At 40.4% G+C, this 27,225-nt stretch overlaps 1 protein-coding gene across 8 annotated transcripts in view; it reads left to right on the top strand.

Moving 5' to 3' along the window:
* Positions 1 to 4,573: 4,573 nt before the first annotated feature.
* The window catches only part of TRIM44 (tripartite motif containing 44), a 133,880-nt gene continuing 111,228 nt past the window's right edge, over positions 4,574 to 27,225 (top strand). For 7 of the 8 annotated variants that reach the window (XR_009055478.1, XR_009055480.1, XR_009055479.1 and 4 more), the window contains exon 1: positions 4,583 to 5,435. Coding sequence is in view for 5 of the 8 variants with exons in the window: in XM_057749053.1 (XP_057605036.1) it covers positions 4,776 to 5,435 (660 nt within the window). In the remaining 3 variants the exon portion in view is untranslated. Of the gene's footprint in view, positions 5,436 to 27,225 lie in introns of all 8 variants that reach the window. The other variant, XM_057749051.1, reaches the window with a different exon arrangement.

Raw genomic sequence — 27,225 nt, 5'->3', positions numbered from 1 at the left:
TTTTGAGAAAGCTGTAGATAAAGGCTTAAGGGGAAATGAGGAAAATGTTATTGGAAACTGGAGAAAAGGGGTCCTTGTTGTGTGGTGACAGGAATCTTGCAACACTCTCACCTGCAGTACTGGAAGGTAGAAAATCTGCTTAATTAATTGGGTATTCTAAGTATATTCCCAGGTAGAGTGCTGAAGGTGCTGACTGAAGTCTTCTTAATGATAGCAAAACGTGAAAAGAAAGAGGTAATATAAAGAAGGAATTTTTTAAAAGGATCCAGAGCTTTCTAGACTTGAAAATTCCCATCTTCCTTAGATGGCAAATAATGCTAAAATGAAGAAGTGGCTTCCAGTTAAAAGTAAACTCTAGGGTGCTGCAAGGAAAACATCACCAGTTGATGAAGGTGAGAGTGTGGCTGTAAAACCCTTTGTTCAGACCACAAAAAGATCTACAGCAGTGATTCAGAGAATCACTCAGACAATAGGGCTTTAAAGAAGCTTATGAGTGTTCAGCCTCAGCAGTTTCAGCAGAATGACTCTCCAGGGTAGAGAAGAGCTAATCTCGAAGAGATTTGTGGGTATGACTTTTGTCCAATGGAGCGGTGCCCCAATTAGATTCACAGGAGACTCACAAAATTTTTAAATGAATGATATTGGCCAAAACACTGCTAGCATGGGCTAAGTGGGACAGAGATAGTACAAAATGAAAAGGAGACTTTGGACCCCTAAATTCTACTAACAGGAAGCAGACTGGCAAATTACATAGCTGCAAACATGGGTATCTTTTCATAGAAAAGGAAGAATGACTCAGAGAGTGGAATCAAGAGTGCAAGGTGGGTAAAGTCAAAAGGTAGGGAGAGTCACTCCCAGGCAGAAGTAGGACTGAGCCCTAATCAGAGAACTTCTAACATGCGTCCAGCCAGATTTTAGGATGGCCACAGGCCAGTGACTCTTCTGTGCCTCCTGTCTTTTCTTCTTTTTGAACAGGAGTGTCTGTACTAGTTATCTTAAGCTTGTCCCACCATTGTATATTGGGAGGCATTCAGATGAAAAGGAACTAAACTAGAGGAGCTGCATATAAGACACTACACCTAGGAGCCTCATCCTGGACCTGATTTAGATGATAAGATTCTGGGCTTTGAGCTGATGATGTAATGGGTTGAGAGTTTGGGGCATCTTGGGAGCAAGTGAATGTACTTTACATTTGAGAGAGACATAAATCATTGGGGGCCAAAGGGCAGAATATGATGTCCAGCCTCAAAGATGGCCCTAAAGATCCCCACCTCTTGGTACTCATGTCCTACACAAATAGACCCTCCATACAAAACAGGGCTCATCTCTGTAACTAATAGGCTATGTTGGAAGTGATGATGTGTGACTTCTGAGCTTAGGTCATACAAGACATTGTATCTTCCACCTTGCCCTCTCTTGGATCACTTGCTTTGGGAGAATTCAACTGCCATGTCATGAAAACATTCAAGCAGCCCAGTAGGAAGTGGTGAGACCTCTTGGGAACAGCCATGTGAAGGAGCCATCTTAGAAGCAAATCTTACTTTTCTAGTCAAGTCCTCAAACGACTATAGCCCCAGCCAATATCTTCACTGAAATCTTGAGTGATCCTGAGTTGGACCACCCAGCTAAGCCACTCCCATATTTCTGGCTCAGGAATGTGTGAGATAATAAATGTTAATAGTTTTAAGCTGCTTCTTTTTTACGGTAACAATGTGTTTAATTTTGCAAGAAGCAACTAAACTGTCTTCCAAAGTGGCTATACCATTTTTCATTCCCTCAAGTAATGAATGAGTTCCTGTTGCTCCACATCCTCGCCAACTTTTGATGTCCTAAGTGTTTGGCATTTTAGCCATTTTAATAGGTATGTTGTGGTAGCTCATTATTGTTTTAACTTGCAATTCCCTGATGACATATGATGTGGACATCTTTTCACATATTCCTTTGCCATCTGGAAATCTTTTTTTTCTTTCTTTTTTTCTTTTTTTGGTTGTGAGCAAGGTTTGCCAGGATCTTAGTTCCCCGACCAGGGATCAAACCTGGGACCATAGCAGTGAAAGCAGAGTCCTAACCACTGGACAACCAGGAAGTTCCCCCATCTGTATATCTTCTTTGGTGAGGTGTCTGTTCAGATATTTTACCCATTTAAAAAATTGGGTTGTTTGTTTTATTGCTGAGTTTTAAGTGTTCTTTGTATTTTTGGATATCAAACCTTTATTAGACATATGTTTTAAAGAAATTTTCTTTCAGCTGTGGCTTACCTTATCGTTTTCTTAACAATGTCTTTTGCAGAGCAGAAGTTTATAATTTTTTAAAAATTTATCATTTATTGGCTGTGTTTGGTCTTCGTTGCTGCACACAGGCTTTCTCTAGTTGCGGCAAGCGGGGGCTACTCTTCGTTGTGGTATGCAGGCTCCTCATTGCTGTGGCTTCTCTTGTTGCGGAGCATGGGCTCTAGGCGCATGGGCTTCAGTAGTTGCGGCACGTGTGCTCAACAGTTGTGGCGCACGGGTTTAGTTGCTCCGCGGCATGTGGGATTTTCCTAGAGCAGGGATCGAACCTGTGTCCCCTGCTCAGCTGCTACATTTTGAGGTATTTGTCTATGCAACAATGGATTAATATAACAAGGTTTCTACCTCTAGATACTCCCAAAGTTTCTCCTGTGGAATCACACCATTCTGATTTTTGTGCAGAGGGGCACAGAAAGTCCATCTCATGAGTCTGCCATACTCCATCCCCAGAATTTTATGAAGTCCCTTTTTTAACAGTTCCATCAACTTCTGTCTCTAAGACCCTCTCACCACAGAGGACTCAAAGAAGGTTTGTAAAGTGTCAGATACTGAACTGCAAACTATGATATTTTAACTTTCTGTCAGATAAAATCAAGAACAAACAATAACAACAATAGCGAAAACAAAAAGACAATTTCTGGAGAAATGAATTGGAGAAAAATATAAATATGGATGGAATTGGAACAAAGCAAACCTTTGAATCGTTCCCCCCCCACCCCCACATTCTATAGAGTTGTCTGAGGTTAATAAAACAAAAGATGTTTTTCAAAATAAAATCTCAGACAAAAGCTGCACAGAAATTAAGCATGTTATATGAGGCTATGTCAAAAATTATTGTAAATGATTTTTATCCCACCCCATCCCCTAGCATTTCTGTGAAGATCATCTGGAAATCCTAGCTCAAAATTATGTGAGGGAATCAATGAGAAACAGACAGCATTCCATCCCCCTTCATTCTTCTTAACCACATCTCAGCCTCTCCCTGGACTAGATCAAAATGTTCATTTCCTCTCCCAAGGACAGATCAAAAGCTCTTCAATGAGTGGAGAGACATATATAATGAGGTAGAGGCGGGGAGCTGCTTACACCAGCAGCCAGCCAAAACGTGTTAAAGATGTGTAAAACCTCCTTCAAAGGGTCATTATGTGCACTAAGTATAATTCATGCCAATAATAATAGTTAAAATGTAGTGAATACTTCCACAGAGCAGGCACATTTCATCCACAAAATAGCCCCATGAGGTAGGTATTACCATTATTTCCACTATATATATATACATATATATATACATATATGTATATATATATATGTATTATACTGGAAACAGAATGATCAATTAACTTCTCCATGGTCTCAAAGCCAGTAAGTTGTAGTACCAGGATTTGAGGGTCCTTGGGCAATGGCTCTTCCAAACTTAGCTTTCAAATAGCCACAAAGAGATCTAGCCGGATTCTTGGCACTTTAGCATTGGTTAATAAATAACAGTCCCCTTCCTTTCTCTTGGAACCCAATCTGAATCTAGATGGCCTCCTTACAGACAGGATAATGATTGCACACTGGAACTCTCACCCGACAAATACTCTCTCCCCCTACCCACTTCCTCTCACATCTCAGCCAAACCCAAGGCAAGCTGTGAAAAAAAAGGTGCAGAGGTTACCATCCTAGAGGTTCTAAGCCCCCAGGAGAGCAGGGAAGCAAATAGCCTTTGCAAATTGACAAAGCATAGAATTGCTTTAGATCGAAAATGTGTTTGCTCACCCTGACTCTGAGTCCCTGAGCCTGGAAGAACAAACACAACCCTTCCCCCTGGAAATCCCAAGGGTCACATTCAGTCTGGTAAACAACACTCCGTCCTGGCACCTCGCAGGGCAGGCAGCACGGGGGTCTGGGACGGACAGCAACACGTTGGAAGGAGGGAGCCTGAAAAGCACCTGCACACCTGCCCAGTGGCCTTGAAAAGTCAGGTTGACACCCCCAGGGAGGGAGAGGAGGAAGAGGGGCCCCATGCCCGCCTCCAGAGTGAGCGGGAGTGAACCGGGGACCTCATCCATCCTCCCCCTCCTTCCGGGGATGCTGAGCCCCCGCGGGAAACGCAGAAAAGGGCCATTGCCACTTTAAGTGACTCAGGAAGTGAAAGGAGGCCGCCTGACGGGAGAAGGCTAAGTGGAACCGGGGCGGCGCGGAGGCCGGCGGCTCGGCGAGCTCGCCGGGGGCAGCGGGAGGCCGCGCGGGCGGCGCGGCGCGGCGCGGGGGCCGACGGGGGCGCGGGGCGGCCGCGCCGGAAGCGCCCGGGCCGCCGGAGGAAGCGCGGCGGGCAGGCCCCGTGCGCCTCAGCCGGGCGCGGGCGGACCGGGAGGCAGGCGGCAGCGGCGCCGAGGCCGCGGGACGGGCCCCGGGTGGGGAGGAGGGGGACGCGAGGAGGCCGCGCCGAGGCCAGGCGGCGATCTCGGGGGCCCCGGGGCCCGCGCCGCGCGGCACAGCCCCGACATGGCCTGCGGAGGGGGCGCGGCCTTCGAGGAGCTGCCGCACGACGGCACGTGTGACGAGTGCGAGCCCGACGAGGCCCCGGGGGCCGAGGAGGTGTGCGGGGAATGCGGCTTCTGCTACTGCCGCCGCCACGCCGAGGCGCACGGGCGGAAGTTCCCCCGGCACCACCTGGCCGAGTACATCCACGGCGCCGCCTCGGCCTGGACCCCGGGAGCCCGGCGGGATGGGGCGGGGGAGAAGGCAGTCGAGGCCCAGGCGGAGGACGCGAAGGCCCTAGAGAGCGAGGCGGGGGAGGAGAGCGAGTCCGAGGAAGACAGCGAGTCCGAGGAGGAGAGCGAGACGGAGGAAGAGAGCGAGGACGAGAGCGAGGAGGGCAGTGAGGAAGAAATGGAGGACGAGCAGGAGAGCGAAGCGGAGGAGGACAACCAGGAGGAAGGGGAGTCGGAGGCGGAGGGAGAGACGGAGGCAGAGAGCGAATTTGACCCAGAAATAGAAATGGAAGCGGAGAGAGTGGCCAAGAGAAAGTGTCCGGACCACGGGCTCGATCTGAGTACCTACTGCCAGGAAGATAAGCAGCTCATCTGTGTCCTGTGCCCCGTCATCGGGGCTCACCAGGGCCACCAGCTCTCCACGCTAGACGAAGCCTTCGAAGAACTGAGAGTAAGTATCGGTCATTCAGAGCACAGGCCTAGAGGTGAGCACACCTGGGTTTCAACTCAGGTGGCCTCGCCGTGGCCACGTTCACTTTCACCATGTCCCTAAAACGCTGGTTCTCTTCAACTTGTTGGGAGCAGTGCTTATTGACCCTTTTGGATTGAACTGTGTTGAGAATCAGATGAAAGTTCTGGACTCTGACCCGAGAAAAATGTATACGCAAAATCTAGTTTACAGTTTCTGGAAAATCACAGGCCTCTGGTCCCTGGATTCTAGGTAAAAAGCGCCTTGGGATTTTGACTCCGCTTAAGCCGATTCCCGCAGCACCACCATTGTTGAGAGTAGTGCCTTGACTTAAGGCTCTTGATAAGGCGGTCTTTTTGCCTACTTGAAAACATGGCAAACCATGGTTTAGCCAGATGAATCCAAGCAGGTGGTTCCTTTGTAGTGAAAAGACTCCCTGACTTTATGGTTTTGATGATAACTTCATGTGTGCCCCTGAGTTCCTTTTAGGTTCTTTATGGTTGGTACTTGTTTGGAAAGGAGGATGAGAGGGTGGAGGCAAAATTGGGATGGGAGTGGGGGGTTCCACTGTCCTCTGTCTTTTGCAGGAGGGCAGGGCCTTTGTCTTGAACCTTGCTGGTCCTCTAGAACAGTATACAGAGATCTTATAAATATTAATAAGTATTTGTTGAGTGAATGAATTTGCAAGTGATATGCTTTTTATTTATATTGCGGATATTTACAGTTAGTGAGAGAGACAGCTGGAGTTAACCAGGCAGGAAAGTATGAGTGATCAGTTCATTAAGTGAGCAGTTCGTTAGTTATTGTCATTATGACATCTCTTGTTTCCTGAAGCAACCTTGCAATTGCTGGCACTAGAATAACACATATTTTGTTGATGAAAATCCCCTATATTAAGATTTTCCCTTTTTTATTGTAAAATGCACACTCAAAGTATATAAAAACATACGCACAGTCTAACAAATAACTATAAAGCTAATACTGATGTAACCTCCACCGAAATTGAGAAATATTATATTCGTAGCAGTATTGAAGCCCCATGCCATTTTTATTTATTTATTTATTTAAGAACTTTTATTGAGATACAGTTAACAGACAATAAAATGCATGTATTTAGAGTGTACAATTTGATATCCCAATCTCCCAATTCATTCCCCTTCAACCCTCCCCTCTTTCCCCACTTGGTATCCATATATTTGTTCTCTACATCTGTGTCTCTATTTCTGCCTTGCAAACCAGTTGATTTGTACCATTTTTCTATAGTCCACATATATGTGTTAATATACGATATTTGTTTTTCTCTTTCTGACTCACTTCGCTCTGTATGACAGTCTCTACATCCATCCATGTCTCTACAAATGTCCCAGTTTCATTCTTTTTTACAGCTGAGTAATATTCCATTGTATATATGTACCACATCTTTTTTATGCATTCATCTGTTGATGGACATTTAGGTTGCTTCCATGTCCTGGCTATTGTAAATAGTGCTGCAGTGAACATTGGAGTGCCTGTGTCTTTTTGAATTATGGTGTTCTCAGCGTACATGCCCAGCAGTGGGATTGCTGGGTCATATGGTAACTCTGTTTTTAGTTTGCAAGGAACCTTCATACTGTTCTCAAAAGTGGCTGTATCCATTTACATTCCCACCAACAGTGCAAGAGTGTTCCCTTCTCTCCACACCCTCTCCAGCAGTTACTGTTTGTAGATTTTCTGATGATGCCCATTCTGACTGGTGTGAGGTGATACCTCATTGTAGTTTTGATGCATTTCTCTAATAATTAGTGATGTTAAGCAGCTTTTCATGTGCCTCTTGGCCATGCATATGTCTTCTTTGGAGAAATGCCTATTTAGGTCTTCTGCCCATTTTTTGATTGGGTTGCTTGTTTTTTTTGATATTTTGCTAGATGAACTGTATATATTTTGGAGATTAATCCTTTGTCTGTTGATTCGTTTGCAAATATTTTCTCTCATTCTGAGGGTTGTCTTTTCATCTTGCTTATAGTTTCCTTTGCTGTGCAGAAGCTTTGAACTTTCATTCGGTCCCACTTATTTATTTTTGTTTTTATTTCCATTACTCTAGGGGGTGGATCAAAAAAGATCTCGCTGTGATTTATGTCGAAGAGTGTTCTTCCTATGTTTTCCTCTAGGAGTTTTATAGTGCCTCGCATTACATTTAGGTCTTTAATACATTTGGAGTTCATTTTTGTGTATGGTGTTAAGGAGTGTTCTAATTTCATTCTTTTACATGTAGCTGTCCAGTTTTCCCAGCACCACTTATTGAAGAGGCTGCCTTTTCTCCATTGTATATCCTTGGCTCCTTTGTCATAGATTAGTTGACCATAGTTTATCTCTGGGCTTTCTATTCTGTTCCATTGATCTATATTTCTGTTTTTATGCCAGTACCATTTTGTCTTGATCACTGCAGGCTTGTAGTATAGCCTGAAGTCAGGAAGCCTGATGCCACCAACTCCATCTTTCCTTCTCAAGATTGCTTTGGCTATTTGGGGTCTTTTGCGTTTCCATACAAATCGTAAAATTTCTTGTTCTAATTCTGTGAAAAATGCCATTGGTAATTTGATCGGGATTGCATTGAATCTGTAAATTGCTTTGGGTAGGAGAGTCATTTTCACAATGTTGATTCTTCCAATACAAGATCATGGTATATCTCTCCATCTGTTTGTGTTGTCTTTGATTTCTTTCATTAGTGTCTTATAGTTTTCTGAGTACAGGTTTTTTACCTCCTTAGTTAGGTTTATTCCTAGGTATTTGATTCTTTTTGTTGCAATGGTGAATGGGATGGTTTCCTTAATTTCTCTTTCTGATCTTTCATTGTTCATGTATAGAAATGCAAAAGATTTCTGTGTGTTAATTTTGTATCTTGTAACTTTACCAAATTCATTGATTAGCTCAAGTAGTTTTCTGGTGGCATCTTTAGGATTTTCTATGTATAATATCATGTCATCTGTGAACAGTGACAGTTTTACTTCTTTTCCAATTTGGATTCCTTTTATTTCTTTTTCTTCTCTGATTGCTGTGGCAAGGACTTCCAAAACTATGTTGAATAGGAGTGGTGAGAGTGGACATCCTTGTCTTGTTCCTGATCTTAGAGGGAATGCTTCCAGTTTTTCACCATTGAGAATGATGTTTGCTGTGGGTTTGTCATATATGGCCTTTATTATGTTGAGGTAGGTTCCCTCTATGCCCACCTTCTGGAGAGCTTTTATCATAAATGGGTGTTGAATTTTCTCAAAAGCTTTTTCTGCATCTATTGAGATGATCATGTGGTTTTTATCCTTTAATTTATTAATATGATGTATCACATTGATTGATTTGCATGTATTAAAGAATCCTTGCATTCCAGGGATGAACCCCACTTGATCATGGTGTATGATCCTTTTAATGTGTTGTTGAATTCTGTTGGCTAGTATTTTGTTGAGGATTTTTGCATCTAAATTCATCAGTGATATTGGTCTGTAGTTTTCTTTTTTTGTAGTATCTTTGTCTGGTTTTGGTATCGGGATGATGGTGGCCTCATGGAATGAGTTTGGGAGTGTTCCTTCCTCTGCAGTTTTTTGGAAGAGCTTGAGAGGGATGGGTGCTAGCTCTTCTCTAAATGTTTGATAAAATTCACCTGTGAATCCATCTGGTTCTGGACTTTTGTTTGTTGGCAAATTTTTAATCACAGTTTCAATTTCATTCCTTGTGATTGGTCTGTTGATATTTTCTGTGTCTTCCTGATTCAGTCTTGGAAGTTTACACGTTTCTAAGAATCTGTCCATTTCATCCAGGTTGTCCATTTTATTGGCATATAGTTGCTTGAGTAGTCTCTTATGGTGCTTTTTATTTTTGCGATGTCCATTGTAACTTCTCCTATTTCATTTCTAATTTTATTGATTTGAGTCCTCTCCCCCTTTTTCTTGATGAGTCTTGCTAGAGGTTTGTCAATTTTATTGATCTTCTCAAAGAACCAGCTTTTAGTTTTATTGATTTTTGCTATTGTTTTCTTTGTTTCTGTTTCATTTATTTCTGCTCAGATCTTTATGATTTCTCTCCATCTACTAACTTTGGGTTTTGTTTGCTCTTCTTTCTCTAGTTTCTTTAGGTGTAAGGTTAGATTGTTTATTTGGGATTTTTCTTGTTTCTTGAGGTAGGATTGTATTGCTATATACTTCCCTCTTAGAACTGCCTTTGCTGCATCCCATAGGTTTTGGATCGTTGTGTTTTCATTGTCATTTGTCTCTAGGTATTTTTTGATTTCCTCTTTGATTTCTTCAGGGATCTCTTGGTTATTTAGTAGTGTATTGTTTAGCCTCCATGTGTTTGTGTTTTTTACAGTTTTTTTCCTGTATTTGATTTCTAATCTTATAGCGTTGTGGTCAGAAAAGATGCTTGATATGATTTCAGTTTTCTTGAATTTACCAACGCTTGAGTTATGACCCAAAATGTGATCTATCCTGAAGAATGTTCCATGTGAACTTGAGAAGAACGTGTAATCTGCTGTTTTGGGATGTAATGTCCTATAGATATCTATTAAATCCAGCTGATTTATTGTGTCATTTAAAGCTTGTGTTTCCTTATTAATTTTCTGTGTGGATGATCTGTCCATTGGTGTAAGTGGGGTGTTAAAGTCCCCCACTGTGATTGTGTTACTGTTGATTTCCTCTTTCATAGTTGTTAGCATTTGCCTTAAGTATTGAGGTGCTCCTATATTGGGTGCATATATATTTATAATTGTTATCTCCTCTTCTTGGATTGATCCCTTGATCTTTATGTAGTGTCCTTTCTTGTCTCTTGTAACATTTTTTATTTTAAAGTCTATTTTATCTGATATGAGTATTGCTACTCCAGCTTTCTTTTGATTTCCATTTGCATGGAATATCTTTTTCCATCCCCTCACTTTCAGTCTGTATGTGTCCTGAGGTCTGAAGTGGGTCTCTTGTAGACAGCATATATATGGGTCTTGTTTTTATATCCATTCAGCCAGTCTGTGTCTTTTGGTTGGTGCATTGAGTCCATTTACATTCAAGGTAATTATTGATATGTATGTTCCTATTACCATTTTTTTTAATTCTTTTGTTTTTCTTTCTGTAGGTCCTTTTCTTCTCTTCTGTTTCCTGCTTAGAGAAGTTCCTTTAGCATTTGTTGTAGGGCTGGTTTGGTGGTGCTGAATTCTCTTAGCTGTTGCTTGTCTGTAAAGCTTTTGATTTCTCCATCGAATCTGAATGAGATCCTTGCTGGGTAGATTATTCTTGGTTGTAGGTTCTTCTCTTTCATCACTTTAAATATATCGTGCCACTCTCCTCTGGCTTGCAGAGTTTCTGCTGAGAAATCAGCTGTTAACCTGATGGGAGTTCTCTTGTATGTTATTTGTCATTTTTTTCCCTTGTTGCTTTTAATGACTTTTCTCTGTCTTTAATTTTTGTCAGTTTGACTACTATATGTCTTGGTGTGTTTCTCCTTGGGTTTATCCTGCCTGGGACTCTCTGCACTTCCTGGACTTGGGTAGCTATTTCCTTTCCCATGTTAAGAGAGTTTTCAACTAGAATCTCTTCCAATATTTTCTCGGGTCCTTTCTCTCTCTCGTCTCCTTCTGGGACCCCTATAATGCGAATGTTGGTGTGTTTAATGTTGTCCCAGAGGTTTCTTAGGCTATCTTCAGTTCTTTTCATTCTTTTTTCCTTATCACCATTCTGTCTTCCAGGTCACTTATTCGCCCTTCAGCCTCAGTTAATCTGCTATTGTTTCCTTCTAGTGTGTTTTTCATTTCAGTTATTGTGTTGCATATCTCTGTTTGTTTGTTCTTTAATTCTTCTAGGTCTTTGGTAAACTTTTCTTGCAACTTTTCGATCTTTGCATCCAATCTTTTTTTCCAAGTCCTAAATCATCTTCACTATCATTATTCTGAATTCTTTTTGTGGAATGATGCCTATCTCCTCTTCATTTAGTTGTTTTTCTGGGTTTTTATCTTGTCCCTTCATCTGGTACAAAGTCTTTTGCCTTTTCATTTTCTCTATTCTTCTATGGCTGTGGTTTTCACTTCCACAAGATGAGATACTGCTGATACTGCTTGATTCTGCTGTCTGCCCTCTTGTGGAGGAAGCTATCTAGGGGGCTCGTGGGTGCTTCCTGATGGGAGGGACTGATGGTGAGTTGGGCTGGGTGGGCAGAGCTCAGTAAGACTTTTAGTCTGCTTGTCTGCCAGTGGGTGGGGCTGTGTTCCCACCTTGTTGGCTGTTTGGTCTGAGGCTACCCAGCACTGGAGCTTACAGGCTCTTTGGTGGGGCTAATGGCAGACTCTGGGAGGGCTTATGCCAATGAGCACTTCCCAGAACCCCTGCCGCCAGTGCCCCTGTCTCTTTGGTGAGCCACAGCTGCCCCCCACCTCTGCAGGCAACCCTCCAACACCAGCAGGTAGGTCTCGTTCAGTTTCCTGTGGGGTCACTGCTTCTTCCCCCTGGGTCCTGGTAAGCACACTTTTCGTGTGCCCTCCAAGAGTGGAGTCTTCTTTCCCCCAATCCTGTGGAGGTCATGCAGTCAAATCTCACTGGCTTTCAAAGTCTGATTCTCTGGGGATTCCTCCTCCCGTTGCTGGACTCCCAGGTTGGGAAGCCTGACGTGGGGCTCAGAACCCTCACTTTAGTGGGTGGACCTCTCAGGTATAAGTGTTCTCCAGCTTGTGAGTCACCCACCCAGCATTTATGGGGTTTGATTTTAACGCGATTGCGCCCCTCCTACTGTCTCATTGTGGCTTCTCCTTTGTCTCTGGATGTGGGGTGTCTTTTTTGGTGAGTTCCAGTGTCTTTCTGTCGATGATTGTTCAGCAGTTAGTTGTAATTCCAGTGCTCTTGCAAGAGGGAGTGAGCGCATGTCCTCCTACTCCACCATCTTGATCCTCTCCCCCCCATGCCCTTTTTATAATTTTCTAGTTATAACCATCTCCTTTACCCATAGGTAGCCATTATCCTGACTTTTGTGATGATAATATCCTTGATTATCTTTATACTTTTACCACATATTTATGTATTTCTAAACTTATTTGAACTGGACATAATCGATATTGTATTGTTATCATGCATTCTTTTGGGTTTTGCTTCATTTTTTCAGCATTTGTTTGTGAGATTCATCCAGTGGGTGGCTGTGGTTTCATATTCATTGTTGTATAGAATTCCATTTTATAAATACGCCACAAGTTACCTATTCAGTCAAAGATGAACATTTGACTTCCACATTCTGAAACTTCTGGTTATTGTAAACGATGTTGGTGTAAATGTTCCTGTTCATGTTTCCTGCTGCACGTCTACATACATTTAAATGGAATGTAAACCTAGGAGTGTGATTGGTGGGTCATGCACTCTGCATATCTTCAATAATATTAGATGTTGCCAACTCTTTCCCAAAGTGGTTGTATGAGCTTGCGTTGCCATGAAGAGTGTAAGAGAGTTCCTTTTGCTCAGTATCTTCACCAAACCTTGTTATTACAGAATTTTTCTTTTTATAAATTTATTTATTTATTTATTTATTTATTTATTTTATTGGCTGTGTTGGGTCTTTTTTGCTGTGCGCGGTCTTTCTTTTTAGTTGCGGTGAGTGGGGGCTAGTCTTCATTGTGGTCTGTGGGCTCCTCATTGCTGTGGCTTCTTTTGTTGCAGAGCATGGGCTCTAGGTGTGTGGGCTTCAGTAGTTGCAGCACATGGGCTCAATAGTTGTGGCTCATGGGCTCTAAAGCGCAGACTCAATAGTTGTGGCACACGGGCTTAGTTGCTCTGTGGCATGTGGGATCTTCCTGGAGCAGGGATTGAACCCGTGTCCCCTGCATTGGCAGGTGGATTCTCAACCACTGTGCCACCTAGGAAGCCCTTGTCATTACAGAAGTTTTAATTTTTGTCGGTCGTGTGGATGTGTAATGGTATCTTCTTGTGATTTAAATTTGCATTCCTCTGGTTGCTGATGCTTTGAGTATCTTTTGTATTTCTTCTTTTGTGAAGTACTCATTCAGCTCTTTTGCTCATTTTTCATTTGTGTTGTCTTTTTCTCATTAATTTACAGGAATTTTTATATATATTTTTGACTTTGTTGTTTAAACGGATTACAAATATCTTACACTCTTATTTTTCCTTTTTCTTTTCTTTTTTAAAAAATATTGTGCCTTTAACAGAGAAGTTCTTCATTTTAATGCAGTAGAATTTATCAGTAACTTCTTTTATTATTAGTGCTTTTTTGTGTCTTGTTTCACATAGTATTAATTTTTGGGTAATGGAAGTAGGGGCTCAATTTCATTTTTTACCCTTTATTGATAGCTAGTTGCTCTAGCAGCATTTATTGAAAAGCTTGTCCCTTTTGTACTGACCTGCTGTGCCACCAGTCATATATCAAGTGCCCATGTGTGTATGAGGTGTTTCTCGGCTCTTCTGTTTTATTGATCTGTTAGTGTATCCCTGTATGAGCTACATGTTTTCTCAGTTACCATAGGTTTGTAACACGTCTTAATATTTGATAGAGCAAGTCTGTCCACTTTGTTCTTCTAGAAGAGTGTCTCAGCCAGTCTTGGCCTTTTACAATTCCTGGAATCATACCATGAAGTTCTGTATTAAAAAAACAACAACAACAACAAAAACTTGGAGGACTTTTTTTTTTTTGGTATTGTGCTGATATTATAAATCAATATATGGAGAATTAATACCATTACAAAGTGAAGTCTTCTGATCCATTTATTTAGGTCTTTTGTATTGCCTCATAATAAAGTTTTATAATTTTTCTTTCTGAAAGATCTTATACATCATTGTGAAACTTACTCCTGGATACTTACAGTTTTATAGTACTGTAAAAATGTTTTTAATTTTTGTTTTCTAATTGTATATAGGAATATGATTAACTTTTATATATTGATTTTTGTATTAAACTATCTTACATATTCCAATAATAAGTCTGTAAATTTATTCTGTACACATGATCATATTATCTACAAGTGGGACAGTTTTTGTATCTTTTTCAGTCCTTTTGCCTGTTTTTTTTTTTTCCTTGCTTTAATGCTTTGGATAGGACCTCCAGTATAATGTTGAATAAAAGTGATAGTGAGTATTTGTGTCTTGCTCTTAATTGAGGGAATAATTCATAACATTTCAAAAGTGTGCTAGTAGTTTTTTATTTCCCCACAGATATATTTAGATTAAGAAAGTTCCCTTCTAGTCCCAGTTTGTTAAGAGTTTTCCTTAATATTGAATGGATATTGAATTTTATCAAATGCTTTTTCTGCATCTGTTGCATGTTCATGTGATTTTACTCTTTTATGCATGTGATTAATTGATATGCTTGTCAAATTAAATTTAAAAATCAGTATTGTGTTCACATGTCTCAAAAGCCTCTTTTTCATCTTTGGTAACCACTTTTATTAGTTTTTTGCTTATTGTTCAAGTGTTTCTTTTTTCAAATACAGGTGTGTACACATATATGGCCTTATTGCCATCCCTTCATTATTAGTATATTTTACAATTAAAACAAGCTGGCATTTCTGGGATAAACTCAGCTTGGTTGTGATGAAGTATCCTTCTTATGTTTTTGAACTCAGTTTATTAATAATTTATGTAGGATTTTTTCATTTATATTTATGGGAGAAATTGGGTTGTAAATTTCCTTTCTCGTGTTTTCATGAGATTTTGCTATCAAGGTTATATTGGCTTCATAGTATGAGTCAGGATGTATTGCTTCTCACATATTTTCTCTCTTTTAATGCTCTGAAAGTGTTTATATTATATAGGATTGGAATATTTCTTCTTAGAGTAGAACTGACCATGGAAGCCATCTGGATCTGAAAAGAGAGAGAGGGAATTTATTTTGTTGTTTTGAATGATATTTTTGACTGTGGATTCAATTTATTTGATGGTTATAGGTCTGTCCAGGCTGTCTGTTTTTCCTTAAGTCAGTTTTGATAAGTTACACTTTCCTAAAAGTTTGTCCATTTTGTCTGAATTTTCAAATGTATTAGTATAGATTTGTGAATCATATACTCTTGTTATTTTTTTTCATACTGTAGCTATCCTCTTTATTCCTGTAAGTAAGCATGATTTATAATCTGTCACTGGTAATTCCAGTATGTGAAGACTTTCTAGATCTCTCTGGCTAGCTATTGTTTTTGGTGGTGTTTTTATGTTTCTTTCTTTCCTTTGTGCCTGTTATGTTTGAGTAGCTTTTCATTGCCTTTAACAAATTATTTATGGGAATTTCCCAAGCCTTTGCATGAAGCTGTATTCTTCGAAAGAGGATTTGAGTTTGCTTCTTTTGAGGCCTAAGAGTACAACTTATTTAGGACCCCCTTAAACTAAATTAATTGCATGAGAGGTTTCTTGGAACAAATTTTCAGGAGGTGCCTGCCAAATTTACAGCATCTTAAAGATTTTTCTTTAATCCCATTCTGCACACCCCCCTATCCTGCCCCATTTTGTTCAGCTCAAAGGCCTGGCTCCCCACTGTCCTCTTTGGAGGGTGAGAAAGTGGCAAGTTTAGTTTGTCTTTACTCTAGGATTTTACTCTTTGGCAGGGCTAGGAGGGTCCCAAGTCTGTATGGAAAGTGTCTTCTATAAATATCCCACTCTGAGTGTTCTGTAGGCTTTGCTTTCTTTTATCTTCTTTCCCCCTGCCCACCTCACTTTCTGCCTATAATCAAATGCACATCCCTGTTTCTTGTGATCAGTAAATGTACTCAGATCAGTAGAGCTGTTTCCTGTACTCTGCATATGTTAACCTTAGAACATTATCACTATAGACCTTATTAGAGTTTCACCATTTTTTCCTCTAATAATTTCTGTACTAGGGTCCTATGGCCATATTACATTTTCTTGTTTTTGATGATGGTGATAGTTTTGAGACGTGCCAGTCAGGTATTTGGTAGACTGTCTCTCAGTTTGGATTTGTCTGATGTTTTTTTCATGGTGAAACTGGAATTGTGGGTTTTGGGGCCATAGAAATTCTCTTTTGTGTTTTGCTTTTTTCACTTAGCAGTATGTCTTGGAAATCACTCCATAGATCTGCCTAATTACTTATTTATTTGTTTCAGCTGCAAATACTCCATTGGGTATCAGCCATTAAATTCTTAATCTATGATCTTGTGTTTTTCAACTCTAGAATGTCTGGCTGTTTTTTTAAAGGTCCATTTGTCTTCATCTTTTAGGGTCTGATTCTTGATTATATGCCACATTTTCATGATTCTTCTCATCTCATAATTTTTGATTCAGTGCTACACATTGTGTTTAAAAGAACTGTAGTCACTAGAGTCATATTTTACCCCCTTAGAAAGGGCATACCATTTGCTCTGTTAGGCAGCTAGGATGAGGGGCTGATCATTTTTATCCAATACAATTTGAACTTAGAGCTTGGTTGTAGCTTTAATTAATTTCTTTTCACCTCTGGTTTCATATATTTTGAGGGCAGTGTACATTTACTTATTGACGAGAAAGTAGGTCTCTTGGAATATTGACAGTGGCTCAGCATGATGGTGGTGAGAGAAGAGGATCTTTGTTAAGCTGCATACATTCGTTCACCAAGCACTTACTGAGCATTGGCCAAGGGCAGGTGCTTTCTAAGCATTGGGAATATAGAAAAATGGAAAAATTCCTTCTACTGGAGTGTACATTGTGTTGGAAGGAAATAGAGGACAACAAATGCTCAAATAGACATGTAATAAGTGTTATGAAGAAGAAAATAAAACACAGTGTGGGATTAGAGCGGGACAGGAAGTTGCTTAGCTCTGCCACTTGCTTTTTGACCTTGGACAAGTTACGTAACAGTTTGGCCTTGTTTCTATATCTCTAAAATAGGTATAAAGTTAAGAAATCAATTTCTGTGAGAATAAAATAACTCAATTTGTGATAACACTTTAACAAATGCTTAACACATTGTACATGCTCTGTAAATGTTAGCTGTTGTTATTATTATTATTAGTAGGAGTCTAGTTAAACATACAAGTTTAGAGTTGAGAGGAATTTAAACGATATATGCTTTGATAGCTCAGTGCCAGACTGGTCTGTGAGTGGCTAATATTAGTGGTAGAAGGCCAGATTGTTGCCAAGGGCTAGAGTAAAGCAAACTTTAGTGTAGGCTGGAACAGACAGAAAACCAGGGTGACTGCACAGCAGTTGGGGATCCGGGCATTTGAAGGCCAATGCCAAAAGGACTAAGGTGAACACCTTGAAGGGATAAGTTTAACACAGTCACTGAAGTGACTTTTAAAGTCCTACCTTTCCTCTTGTGTATTTCCAGTTTGGCTCCAGAGGATTTGGTCTCCAGAGGATCTTGTGGGTCCAAATTTGAATTGAGCCTGTGCTCCAGCTTTATGATAGGGATATATACAGCCCATATTGTGACCTCACGTCTGGCTTATAACCTCTCATCTCAGATATGCAGCCTTCTCGTACTGTGACCATAATTTCTGGTTTTGAAAATGGGTCATTGGGTCCAACAAAGGAACTTGATCTGGTTCACGGATATTTTCATATGAAAATTTTTAGGTTGTCAAGGGGATTTACATCATAGCTATATTTAAGGAATCATTTTTATTGCATAATAAAAGTGCAGTTACATATATTCAGAACTCTAGACCAGTAATTTTAAAAATTATTTTGAACATAACCTACAGTAGGGGAGATATAGTTTACACTGTGGTCTAGTTTACACACACGCATACACATACTTTAACTCAAATGGAACACTGTTAACCTTACTGCGTATGATATGTTCTGTTTGTATTACACTCTGTTCAAAAAATTTTCTGGATTCTCCCAATAAATTGATTTCATTGCACACTAATGTATCATGTCCTGTAGTTTGGAAAACACTTGTCTAGTTCACTCTAAGATCACCTGAAGAAAAGGTGAAATCTTATAAAATGGCAAAGGGAGAAGCGATTGGCAGAGTCCAGCAAGTACTTATAAGCATCTGTGGAGTTCTTAACAGGCTTTGTTATGGACAGATCCAAAGGTTGTGAAGCCACACCCTTTGCGTTTGAGTGTGTCTTTAAAACGGGTATTTGGAGAGAAGAATGTTTGGTTAAGTGACAGTGGGAACAACTGCAGGGGCAAGCCCAGTGAGGGGGCTCTAGTAGCAGGGTGGTGGGAAGGATATAGGCAGATGCTCAGAACAGCTGTGACTGGAGGGGCTGGAGGTGGGGGTGTGCCGCTGCTGTGTCTCGCAGGGGTCAGTGCCTCTGGCTCTGTAGTCAGCTCATAAGAAGCAGCTCTTCAGGGAGGCAGAAGATTGCATGTCTGTGGTAATGTCCATATTTATATTTTTATTATTCTTGACTGAAAGGGTTTGGAGTACCTTCTAATAAAACCACGAAGTGCTGTCTGCACAGTGATTCAGTCAGTGTCTTATTTATTTGTATTGAATAAGACAAAAGCTAAGACTAAGGTAAAGGGAACGTTGAAGTAGCTACAAATGGTTTATGAAAGGTTAAAGTGAGGCCTGCAGTTCTGGCAGTCTCCATTTCGGCCTCCTCTTCAAAATGTACTTTCTTTACCTATAACAAGTCTGGGACGTATGCAGTGAAGAGGAGAGACAGGCCCCTAGCTTTTATGGAGTCTACCCTTTAGCTGGGGAGAGAGATAAGGTAGAGTAGCTTTGGATGGTAGTATGTACTATGAAAACAATAAGTCATAGCAATGAAAGAGTGAGTGGTGTGGCAGGAGGAGTTACTTTTTGACCACGTAGAAATGCAAGGCGTCTCTGAGCATGTGACATTATGCTCAGAGACCTGAATTATGAGATCTTGCAGAGATCGAGGGAAAACTTCCTATTGTGTTACCATTCAGTGCTTTTTGCACAAAGTCTGGTGATTCATGGCAGAGGTGATTGGTTTCATTCCTGTGACTCTTCATAAAGGAATTAGATGGCTCTTGAAGTGAGAGGAGTACTGTAGTTCTAGCAATTGTAATGTGCTGTTAACACAGGTGAAAATACCACTCTACTGGGGGAATATGAGTTTATGGGGATCTCTTTGACAGTAGCTCAGTTTTGCAGGGGTTCAATATTCATGGTGATGGAACTGCATTAAAGAGAGCCTAGAAGGCTTCTGCAGGGTTAAGTGGAGGGGAAAGCCATCTAATTGTGTTCTGTTAAGGGCATGGATGGTTTCCACAATCTTAATTATTAAAATTACAGTTTATAATCTAAGAATTAAGAAAAAGTCTGGGAGAAGAGTGATTAAGGCAGAAAGATTGGTGAATGCAAAGGCTCTAAGGTAGAGGTAAACTTGGAGTGTTGGAGAGACAGCAGAAAGGTCATTATGGAGTATATTGGAATGAAAGAGGAGTGGAAAGTAGGTTAACAAAGTAAACAGTATGTGTCTCTCCTTGTTGCCACATTTGGAATCACCTGTGGAGGGGGATTCTTCAGAAAATACCTGTGATTGGCCTCACCCCAGCCTTAAATCAAACTCTTTGGGGATGATCAGGTATTGTAGAATGCCTTTTTATTGGGAGTTGCCTTGTGTTCATCTTACGGTTAGACTGGAGTTACTGGTTTTTAGGAGGAAGATCACAGAATTAAGGGTACATACTATCAAGAGGACTGTTGGGAGAAAAGGTCCAAACTTCCCCTGCTCTCTCTCCCAAGAATCCAGTGCCCCCTTTTTTCTCTTCCCCGACCTTTGAGTCAGAATGGAATGGGTTAATAGGCATATTGTACTGTTAGATGATTGCTTTTCAGGGTAATGTTGCTGATACAGTGGGGGTATTATTCTTAAGCCCCTCTGGGGATAAAGGGACTGTGTGCCTGTAGTACCACCTTTTCTTAACCACAGCCCACGACATGGAGGTTGCCCTGCTGTCCACTGATAACACCCATCTTTTCTCTTCTCTTGCATCTGACCCAAGACTGAGAAGACAGAGATCTATTGGTGTCAGTAGTCAGTGTGTCTTCTGCTTGAAGTTACAGTTCAGTCTGGAATAACTAGTTCAGTTTCATGCTCCTGTTCCTGTTGTGGGTTTTATTATCCTGAGACAGGTACTAAATTTGTTGTGTGGCAGAAAGGACTACAGATACTCATGGACCTCTCTGAAGAGAAGACAGAGTACAGACAAAGAAGGGGTGAAACAAAAACTTTAGTGCTGATATGTGGGGTAGAGATGAGAATCTTTCGTGTGTGTGTGTGACTACGATAGGGATCAAGCCAGCATGACATCTGAGGATAAAAAAACCAATGTTGATGCCCTTCTCAGATGTCAAAAACACATGAAGAATGAAAAAAAATAAAACCAACCAACCAAAATCTTCTAGATACACTAAGTGCTGAATCTATAATTTATGGCAAATAACCATATGGGCAGTGACTCTGATATACATTGTGGTGTGCTAAATTATTCTTGTTGAATATTTAATTATAAATTAAATTCAGTTCAAATGTATTTAGCTAGTTTTTGATCAGTTAGCAGAGTAATCTGCTTTTAATTTCAATAGGATATTAGATAAAACATTATAATACAGTATATCCAAACCATAGCATATAGTTAGCTTTATTGTCAAAAAAAACTGGTATTTTTAAGTTAATTTTGTTTGTGTGAATAATTTTTGAGCACGTGTGGTGAGCTGCATGACAGATATTAAGAAGAATAAAGAAAGAGTCCTGACATCAGGAAGCTTGTAGTCTTTTCACATGCTTATTTGTGTGTAAGTATTAGAAGAGAGGTATAAATAGCATGTCATGGGGACTCAAGAGAAAGCAGAAGTTAATTTCAGCTGGAGGCAGGTGAATGGATAAAGAAGATGTGGCACGTATATACAGTGGAATATTACTCAGCCGTAAAAAGAAATGAAATTGAGCTATTCGTAGTGAGGTAGATGGACCTAGAGTCTGTCATACAGAGTGAAGTAAGCCAGAAAGAGAAAAACAAATACCGTAAGCTAACACATATATACGGAATCTAGAAAAATGGTACTGATGAACCTAGTGGCAGGGTAAGAATAGAGATGCAGACGTAGAGAATGGACCTGAGGATATGGGGTGGGGGGGTGGTGGAGCTGGGAGGTAGTGAGAGAGTAGCGTCAATATATACACACAACCAAATGTAAAATAGATGGCTGGTGGGAAGCTACTACAGAGTACAGGGAGATCAGCTTGATGCTTTGTGAAGACCTAAAGGGGTGGGATAGGGAGGTTGGGAGGGAGGCTCAAGAGGCTGGGGATATGGGGATATATGTATACATATGGCTTTCTCTTTGTTGTACAGCAGAAACTGATACAATACTGTAAAGTAGTTATACTCCAATAAAGATTAAAAAAAGAAAAAATATAAAAGCAATTCATATTATCAAAAAAATTTTCAGCTGGAGGCAAGGAATCAGGAAAGATTTCTTAGAAGAAGTGGTATCTGAGGTGGACCTTCAAAGATGGATAGGATTTTACTAGGTAGATAGCACTAGAGTGTTAGGCAGCTGTCCTCTGTGTTCCCATAGCAACAGCCTGTGCACATTTATTAGAGCATTAAATACAGTATACTATATCCTTATTATTTCTTCCCACCATGTTTCTGTCCTCTGTTGGTTGTAAACTCTTCTTCTAGGGTTAGGACTGTATGTTACACATCTTTGTGTTCCTAGCACCCAGCACAGTGCCTGTTGGAGAGGAGATGAAATATTTGGTAAATGTATGATATGAAGTATAATAATCCTAAATAGTCACAGGGCATCAATGAAGAACTGAAAGAGACAGTGTTGCACAGTGATTTACTATATCAGTGTTTACATTAAGTTCAAGTGCATCTGAAATAATGAAGTAACTTGGAAAAATCTAAAATAACAGCAACTCAAACAAGATGGATGTTTTATTCCTCTCTTGTATAGAAGGACGTAGACAGTCCAAAGCTGGTATAGAGGAACCACGAAGTTATTAGGAATCTAGGCTCTTTCTACCTATGCTCTGCCATCCATAGGGTATAGTCCTTGTCATGGACCAAGATGCCTCCTGGAGGTCCAGCCAGTACATCTGAGTTCTAGGGTAGCAGGCATAGGAAACTGAAAAAGGGAACACCCTTTTATTTTAAGAGAACCCTCCAGAAGTTGCACACATTGCTATTTATCTTTCATTGGCCAGAGTTCAGTCCCATGGCCTTATCTGGTTGCAAGGGAGGATGGGAAACAGTCTTTTCTTCAGGCCATGGTGTGTCCAGCTAAAACTGGTCTCTTACTAAGGAACATGGGAGAATGAATATGAAGGACCAAGCAGTCTCGCCTTAACTGGCTTTGCAGTCTATGGGTTTGAATCCTGGCTCTGCTACTTATTACCTGTGTCGTGTTGGAGAATTCACTCCGTCTCTCTAAATCTTGGTTTTCTCATCTGTAACATAGGCCTAATAATTATTTCTCCTTTTTGGATTGTAATGAAGAACAAACAAGATGATACATGTGAAGAGCTTAGCACAGTGCCTGGAATGTAATAATCCCTTAGCAGTTAGTAACTCTTACTCTTATTATCCTTACAGCGCTATCTAAGGTTCTTTTCTGAGTTCAATTCCAGACCTGTTAGTCTGGCAGAAGTAGAAGTTCGGACACCAAGTATTTTTGGGTGAAACCTGTTCAGCCCCCTCTCCTTCTGCTCCTTCTGCCTGCTCTATTCTGGTGGGCAGATAGGCTGGTGGAAAACTTGTCTTCAGAGAAGAGGCCCCTGTAGATTTCAGTGTCCTGCTGGTGCCTTTTGCACTAGCTAACCAAAACACAGCTGGTATGTCTAATTTTAGGTTCACAAGTCTTGCTGGTTGTCCTCTTTAAATTCTGTTTTACATTCTGAACTGTGGGAAATTTTTATAGAAGCAGAGAGGAGGCAGGGGCAATACACCCTTTACTTTCTGGTTAGAAAATAGCTGCCATTTTCTTTCCAGTAGGCAGCCAGGGTCAGGGGGAGAGGTTATAGGCACCCCTACTGTTCTCCTCTCCGTACTTTGGGTCTGTGTGAACCCTAGCAGGGTTTGAGTGATAGACTGTGACTTCAGTTGAGTGATAGGCTCTGACTTCATGTGTGTGAAGAATGGAAATGCTAGCCTTTAGCTGAGGTTATGAAACAGAGAGTCTAGAAACCCTTATTTGCTGTTGAATCTTGAGGCTCTTTCCAGAGATTAGAATAATAATAATAGCTATTAAGTGGCTTTAGGTCAGGAGCTTTTTCACTCATTTCACTTGATCTCAGTATAACTCTTGCAATAAGCCGTGTTATTCTGATTCTCATTTTACAGATGAGAAAACTGATACCCAAAGAGGTTGAACTTTGTGGAAGATCACCTAGTTAGTAAGTGGAAGGACTAGGATTTGGATCCAGGTCTAATCCCAAAGTACATTTTCATTCCGCCGTCCCATTTAGCCTCTACTCTCAGTTATTCCCGCTTACATCCAACCTTTCTAACACAATCGCCTGTTGTTTATTATGTCTGTAAAGGTGTTTAGCAGATAAATACTTTCTGAATATTCTAATCAGACTATTAAAACTATTCTTTCCCTTCCTTCCATCTGGACTTTTCTTCCTAGATAGTTTTCAGAGTACTTTGATTAGTATCAGATTTTGTTCGCTTTTTTCCTTTCAGCACTTCTCTAGCTCAGTACCTGATACTTAGTAGGCAGTCACTCAATATGTTGTTAATCACTTAGTAACAAGAACTAAAATTTATTGAGCCCTTAGTATTTGCCAGTTTCTGTACTATAAACTTGCTACGTATTATCTCATTTAATTTTCACCACAATTCTTTGAGGTAGAGTATTCTCTACCTCAAAGTAGAGAAAATTAAGATATTTTTGTATGTTGTTTGAAGTTAGTGGCATGTTGTTTTTTTCCTTTGATCTATTCATTCAGTCAGGTGGAGTATTTGGAGCTGTAGAGAATTTCACAGTGAACAATTCTAAGGACCTGGTCTCATGGAGATTTTGTTGTAAGAGCAAAACAGACATAAGCAAGTTAAGCAGTAAATAACATTTTAAATGATGATACATGCCATGAATAACAAGCTAGGGGAAGGAGAAAGAGAGTGCCTGGGGTGGGGGAATGAGGGGGAGGTTGTTTAAGGATCTGAGAAGGACTGGGTATAGTTAGAGCCAGTGGTGGGAAGATCTGGGGGCGTAGTGGTATGAGTGGAGGAAACAGCCAGTGTAGAGGCTCTGAGATAGAGCAAGCTTACTGAGGAATAAAAAGATGGTTGGAATATAATCTGGAGATGGGAAGTAGTAGATGAGGTCAGATTACCAGGTAGGCCATGGTGAAGATGTTGTATTTTGTTCTGAGTAGCCACAGACTGTTTAAGCAGGAGAATGAGTGATCTGATTCGTGTTCTTAAAATTTCACTCTGGTGCCTGTGTGGAGAATGGACTCGGGTAGGCGACTGGGAGTGGTATTGCTCCTTAGCCTAGGAGCAGACAGGGAGTAGTGGAGATGGTGAAGAGTAGGTGCACTTGGCCTGTGTTTTAGAGTTAGGTCTGAAAAGACTTGGTGATAGGTTTTCTCAGACCGAAAAATGATTTTGGATCTGAGCAACTATATTAAGGTGGTTGCTTAATATAGGAATGGATTTGAAGTTGGAAAATCAAGTCGTGTGAAGAAGATGGTAAAGAATTTTTGGACAGGGCATGGTGATACTAAAATTCAGTTTCATTTCCTTTTGTCAGGGCTTTGCTTTCTGATTGGATTCCTTAGGAGACTTCTTATGTATTCTATCTCCCAATCCTTTTACACTGTTTCTCCCAAACAGAATCAGTTTGTGAAAATGACAGAAAGTTGGATTTTTTTTTTTTTTTAAAGCATGGTACCAGCACAAGGCTAGTGGGATGAAAAAAAACCAAAATAGGCAGCCAGTATTCTTTCTGAACTCAGCATCTTATGATTCTTTGTAACATAGAATTCAATATTTAGGAGCCAGTTGAGGATATTAAGTGATTTACACTTATAGTTCTACTGACATATGACTTTTCTTTTTGGTGCCCAGCTTGCTATGGGCATTAGAGTAGACTGACTCCCATGAAAGTACAGAGACTGGTTGTCAAAAAATACTTCCTATTCTGATGCCACATTTACCTACCATATTCTGCCTTTGTTTCTGCCTCTTACCCATTTTCAAAGCATGTTAACATTAGAATGAGCTATGTTATTTCTGTGTTTTGGAGTGAATGGATGAACATGTGTTTATGAGGTATTTTGAACCCCTTTGAAGAAAGACATGCTGATTTTCTTGCTGTTCAAATACAAGGACCCTTAGTGGTAGAAAACTTTCGGAGAGAGTTGCTTCCAGGGGTAGCAGCTTCAAATGTCAGCAGGGACCAGAAAGGTAATGTAAATAAGAGACGCCAGCCAGGGTAACTATGGCACGCGGGAGGGAGCTCGCCTTGCCTGAAGCGGGGCATAGTTGCTACTCAGCTGCAGCCAGTTGCTGCTGTGTGGGAAAGGGAGCCCGGTACAGTCATACCTTTCAGATTTTCAGAAGAAGCTAGAAATCTTTATTATGTCATATCTCCCGGTTTTTAAATGTTGGCAATTAATTTAAAATTCCTAGTATGCTATGTGGGACAACACTCTAAAAACAAAACAAAACAAAAGTTGTGTGGGCTGCAGCCTGCAAATGTGTAGCTTCTGATTTGGCTCGTTTTCCTCATTGACAGGTTGACAAACAGAAACTCAGAGATGTAAAATGACTTTTCCAAGCTCATAGCAATTAGTAGGAATGGAGCCTGGGTCTCCTTTCTCTTTATGCAATGCCCTTTACATTGGGAAAGTTAAACTTTTAGAGGACTTTGAGGAGTGTTCAAGTCCCTTTTCATAGAAAAGTGCATGTATATTCCAAATCTTGTGTACAGTTTTGGAGATTTCGAACTCCCTAAAATCAGCACATGAATACTAGATATAGAGAACCTTCTCTTACACCTTTGGTTCCTGTTTGCATGCAAAGGGAACGGTGCCCCAATATTTATTCTTAGGCAAACTCATGGAGAGAGACACTCCAAGCAGAAGCCCTGGGTCTGTCCTTCCTTCCTCCCTCCCTTCCTTTCTGTATGTCAAATCTTAATTAGACAATAGGAATAAATTTAAGTAAGTCTAAGACTCTTCCAACTACTATTCCCACTACTAGTCCCTCCAGTCATTGCTTTTCTCGTCTTTTACATGCATATGTATCACCCATGGAAATGAATAGTTTTATGGGTTTTTTAATAAATGATACAGTATGCATTGCTTTGCAAGTTTTTTTTAAAATTCAACATTGTGTCTTGCCATGTACCCAGGTATATACAGATGTACTTAGTTCTTATTTGCTGTATCACATCCATTTGTTAATTCCCTAGTTTATTTAACCACCCACTATTGATAGATGCTTAGGATGTTTCCAGTTTTTAAGTATTACAAACAGTGCTGCAATAAATATTTCTGTGCGTACCTCCTTGACACATGTTAGTGTTTCTCAAGGGGAGAAAGCAAAAAATGGACTTGCTAGGCATGTGATTTCAAAGTAGCTTTATCATGTTGTATCAGCAACATGTGAAAATCCCCGACCTCCCCAAAGTTTCTTATCTCTCGGTATTATCAGATCAAAACTTTTTTTTCAATATAATGTATAAGAAATGATATCGTAATTACAAGTACATTTGAGCATCTTTTACATCTTTTCATATTTTCCATATGTATATTAGCTATTTCACATTTCTGTTATGTTCCTATCCTTTGTTGGGATTTCTTTTGTGCTTATTTGGCTTTTTCTTATTTATAGGTATCCATTATGTATTTTCTCATGTATCTTTTTTTTTCCCTTGGCTGCACCAT

This window comes from Hippopotamus amphibius, chromosome 9, assembly GCF_030028045.1.
Source record: "Hippopotamus amphibius kiboko isolate mHipAmp2 chromosome 9, mHipAmp2.hap2, whole genome shotgun sequence".
NCBI lineage: Eukaryota > Metazoa > Chordata > Mammalia > Artiodactyla > Hippopotamidae > Hippopotamus > Hippopotamus amphibius.
Note: the sequence above shows the minus strand (reverse complement) of the source record. Positions and strands in the feature narration are given on the sequence as shown.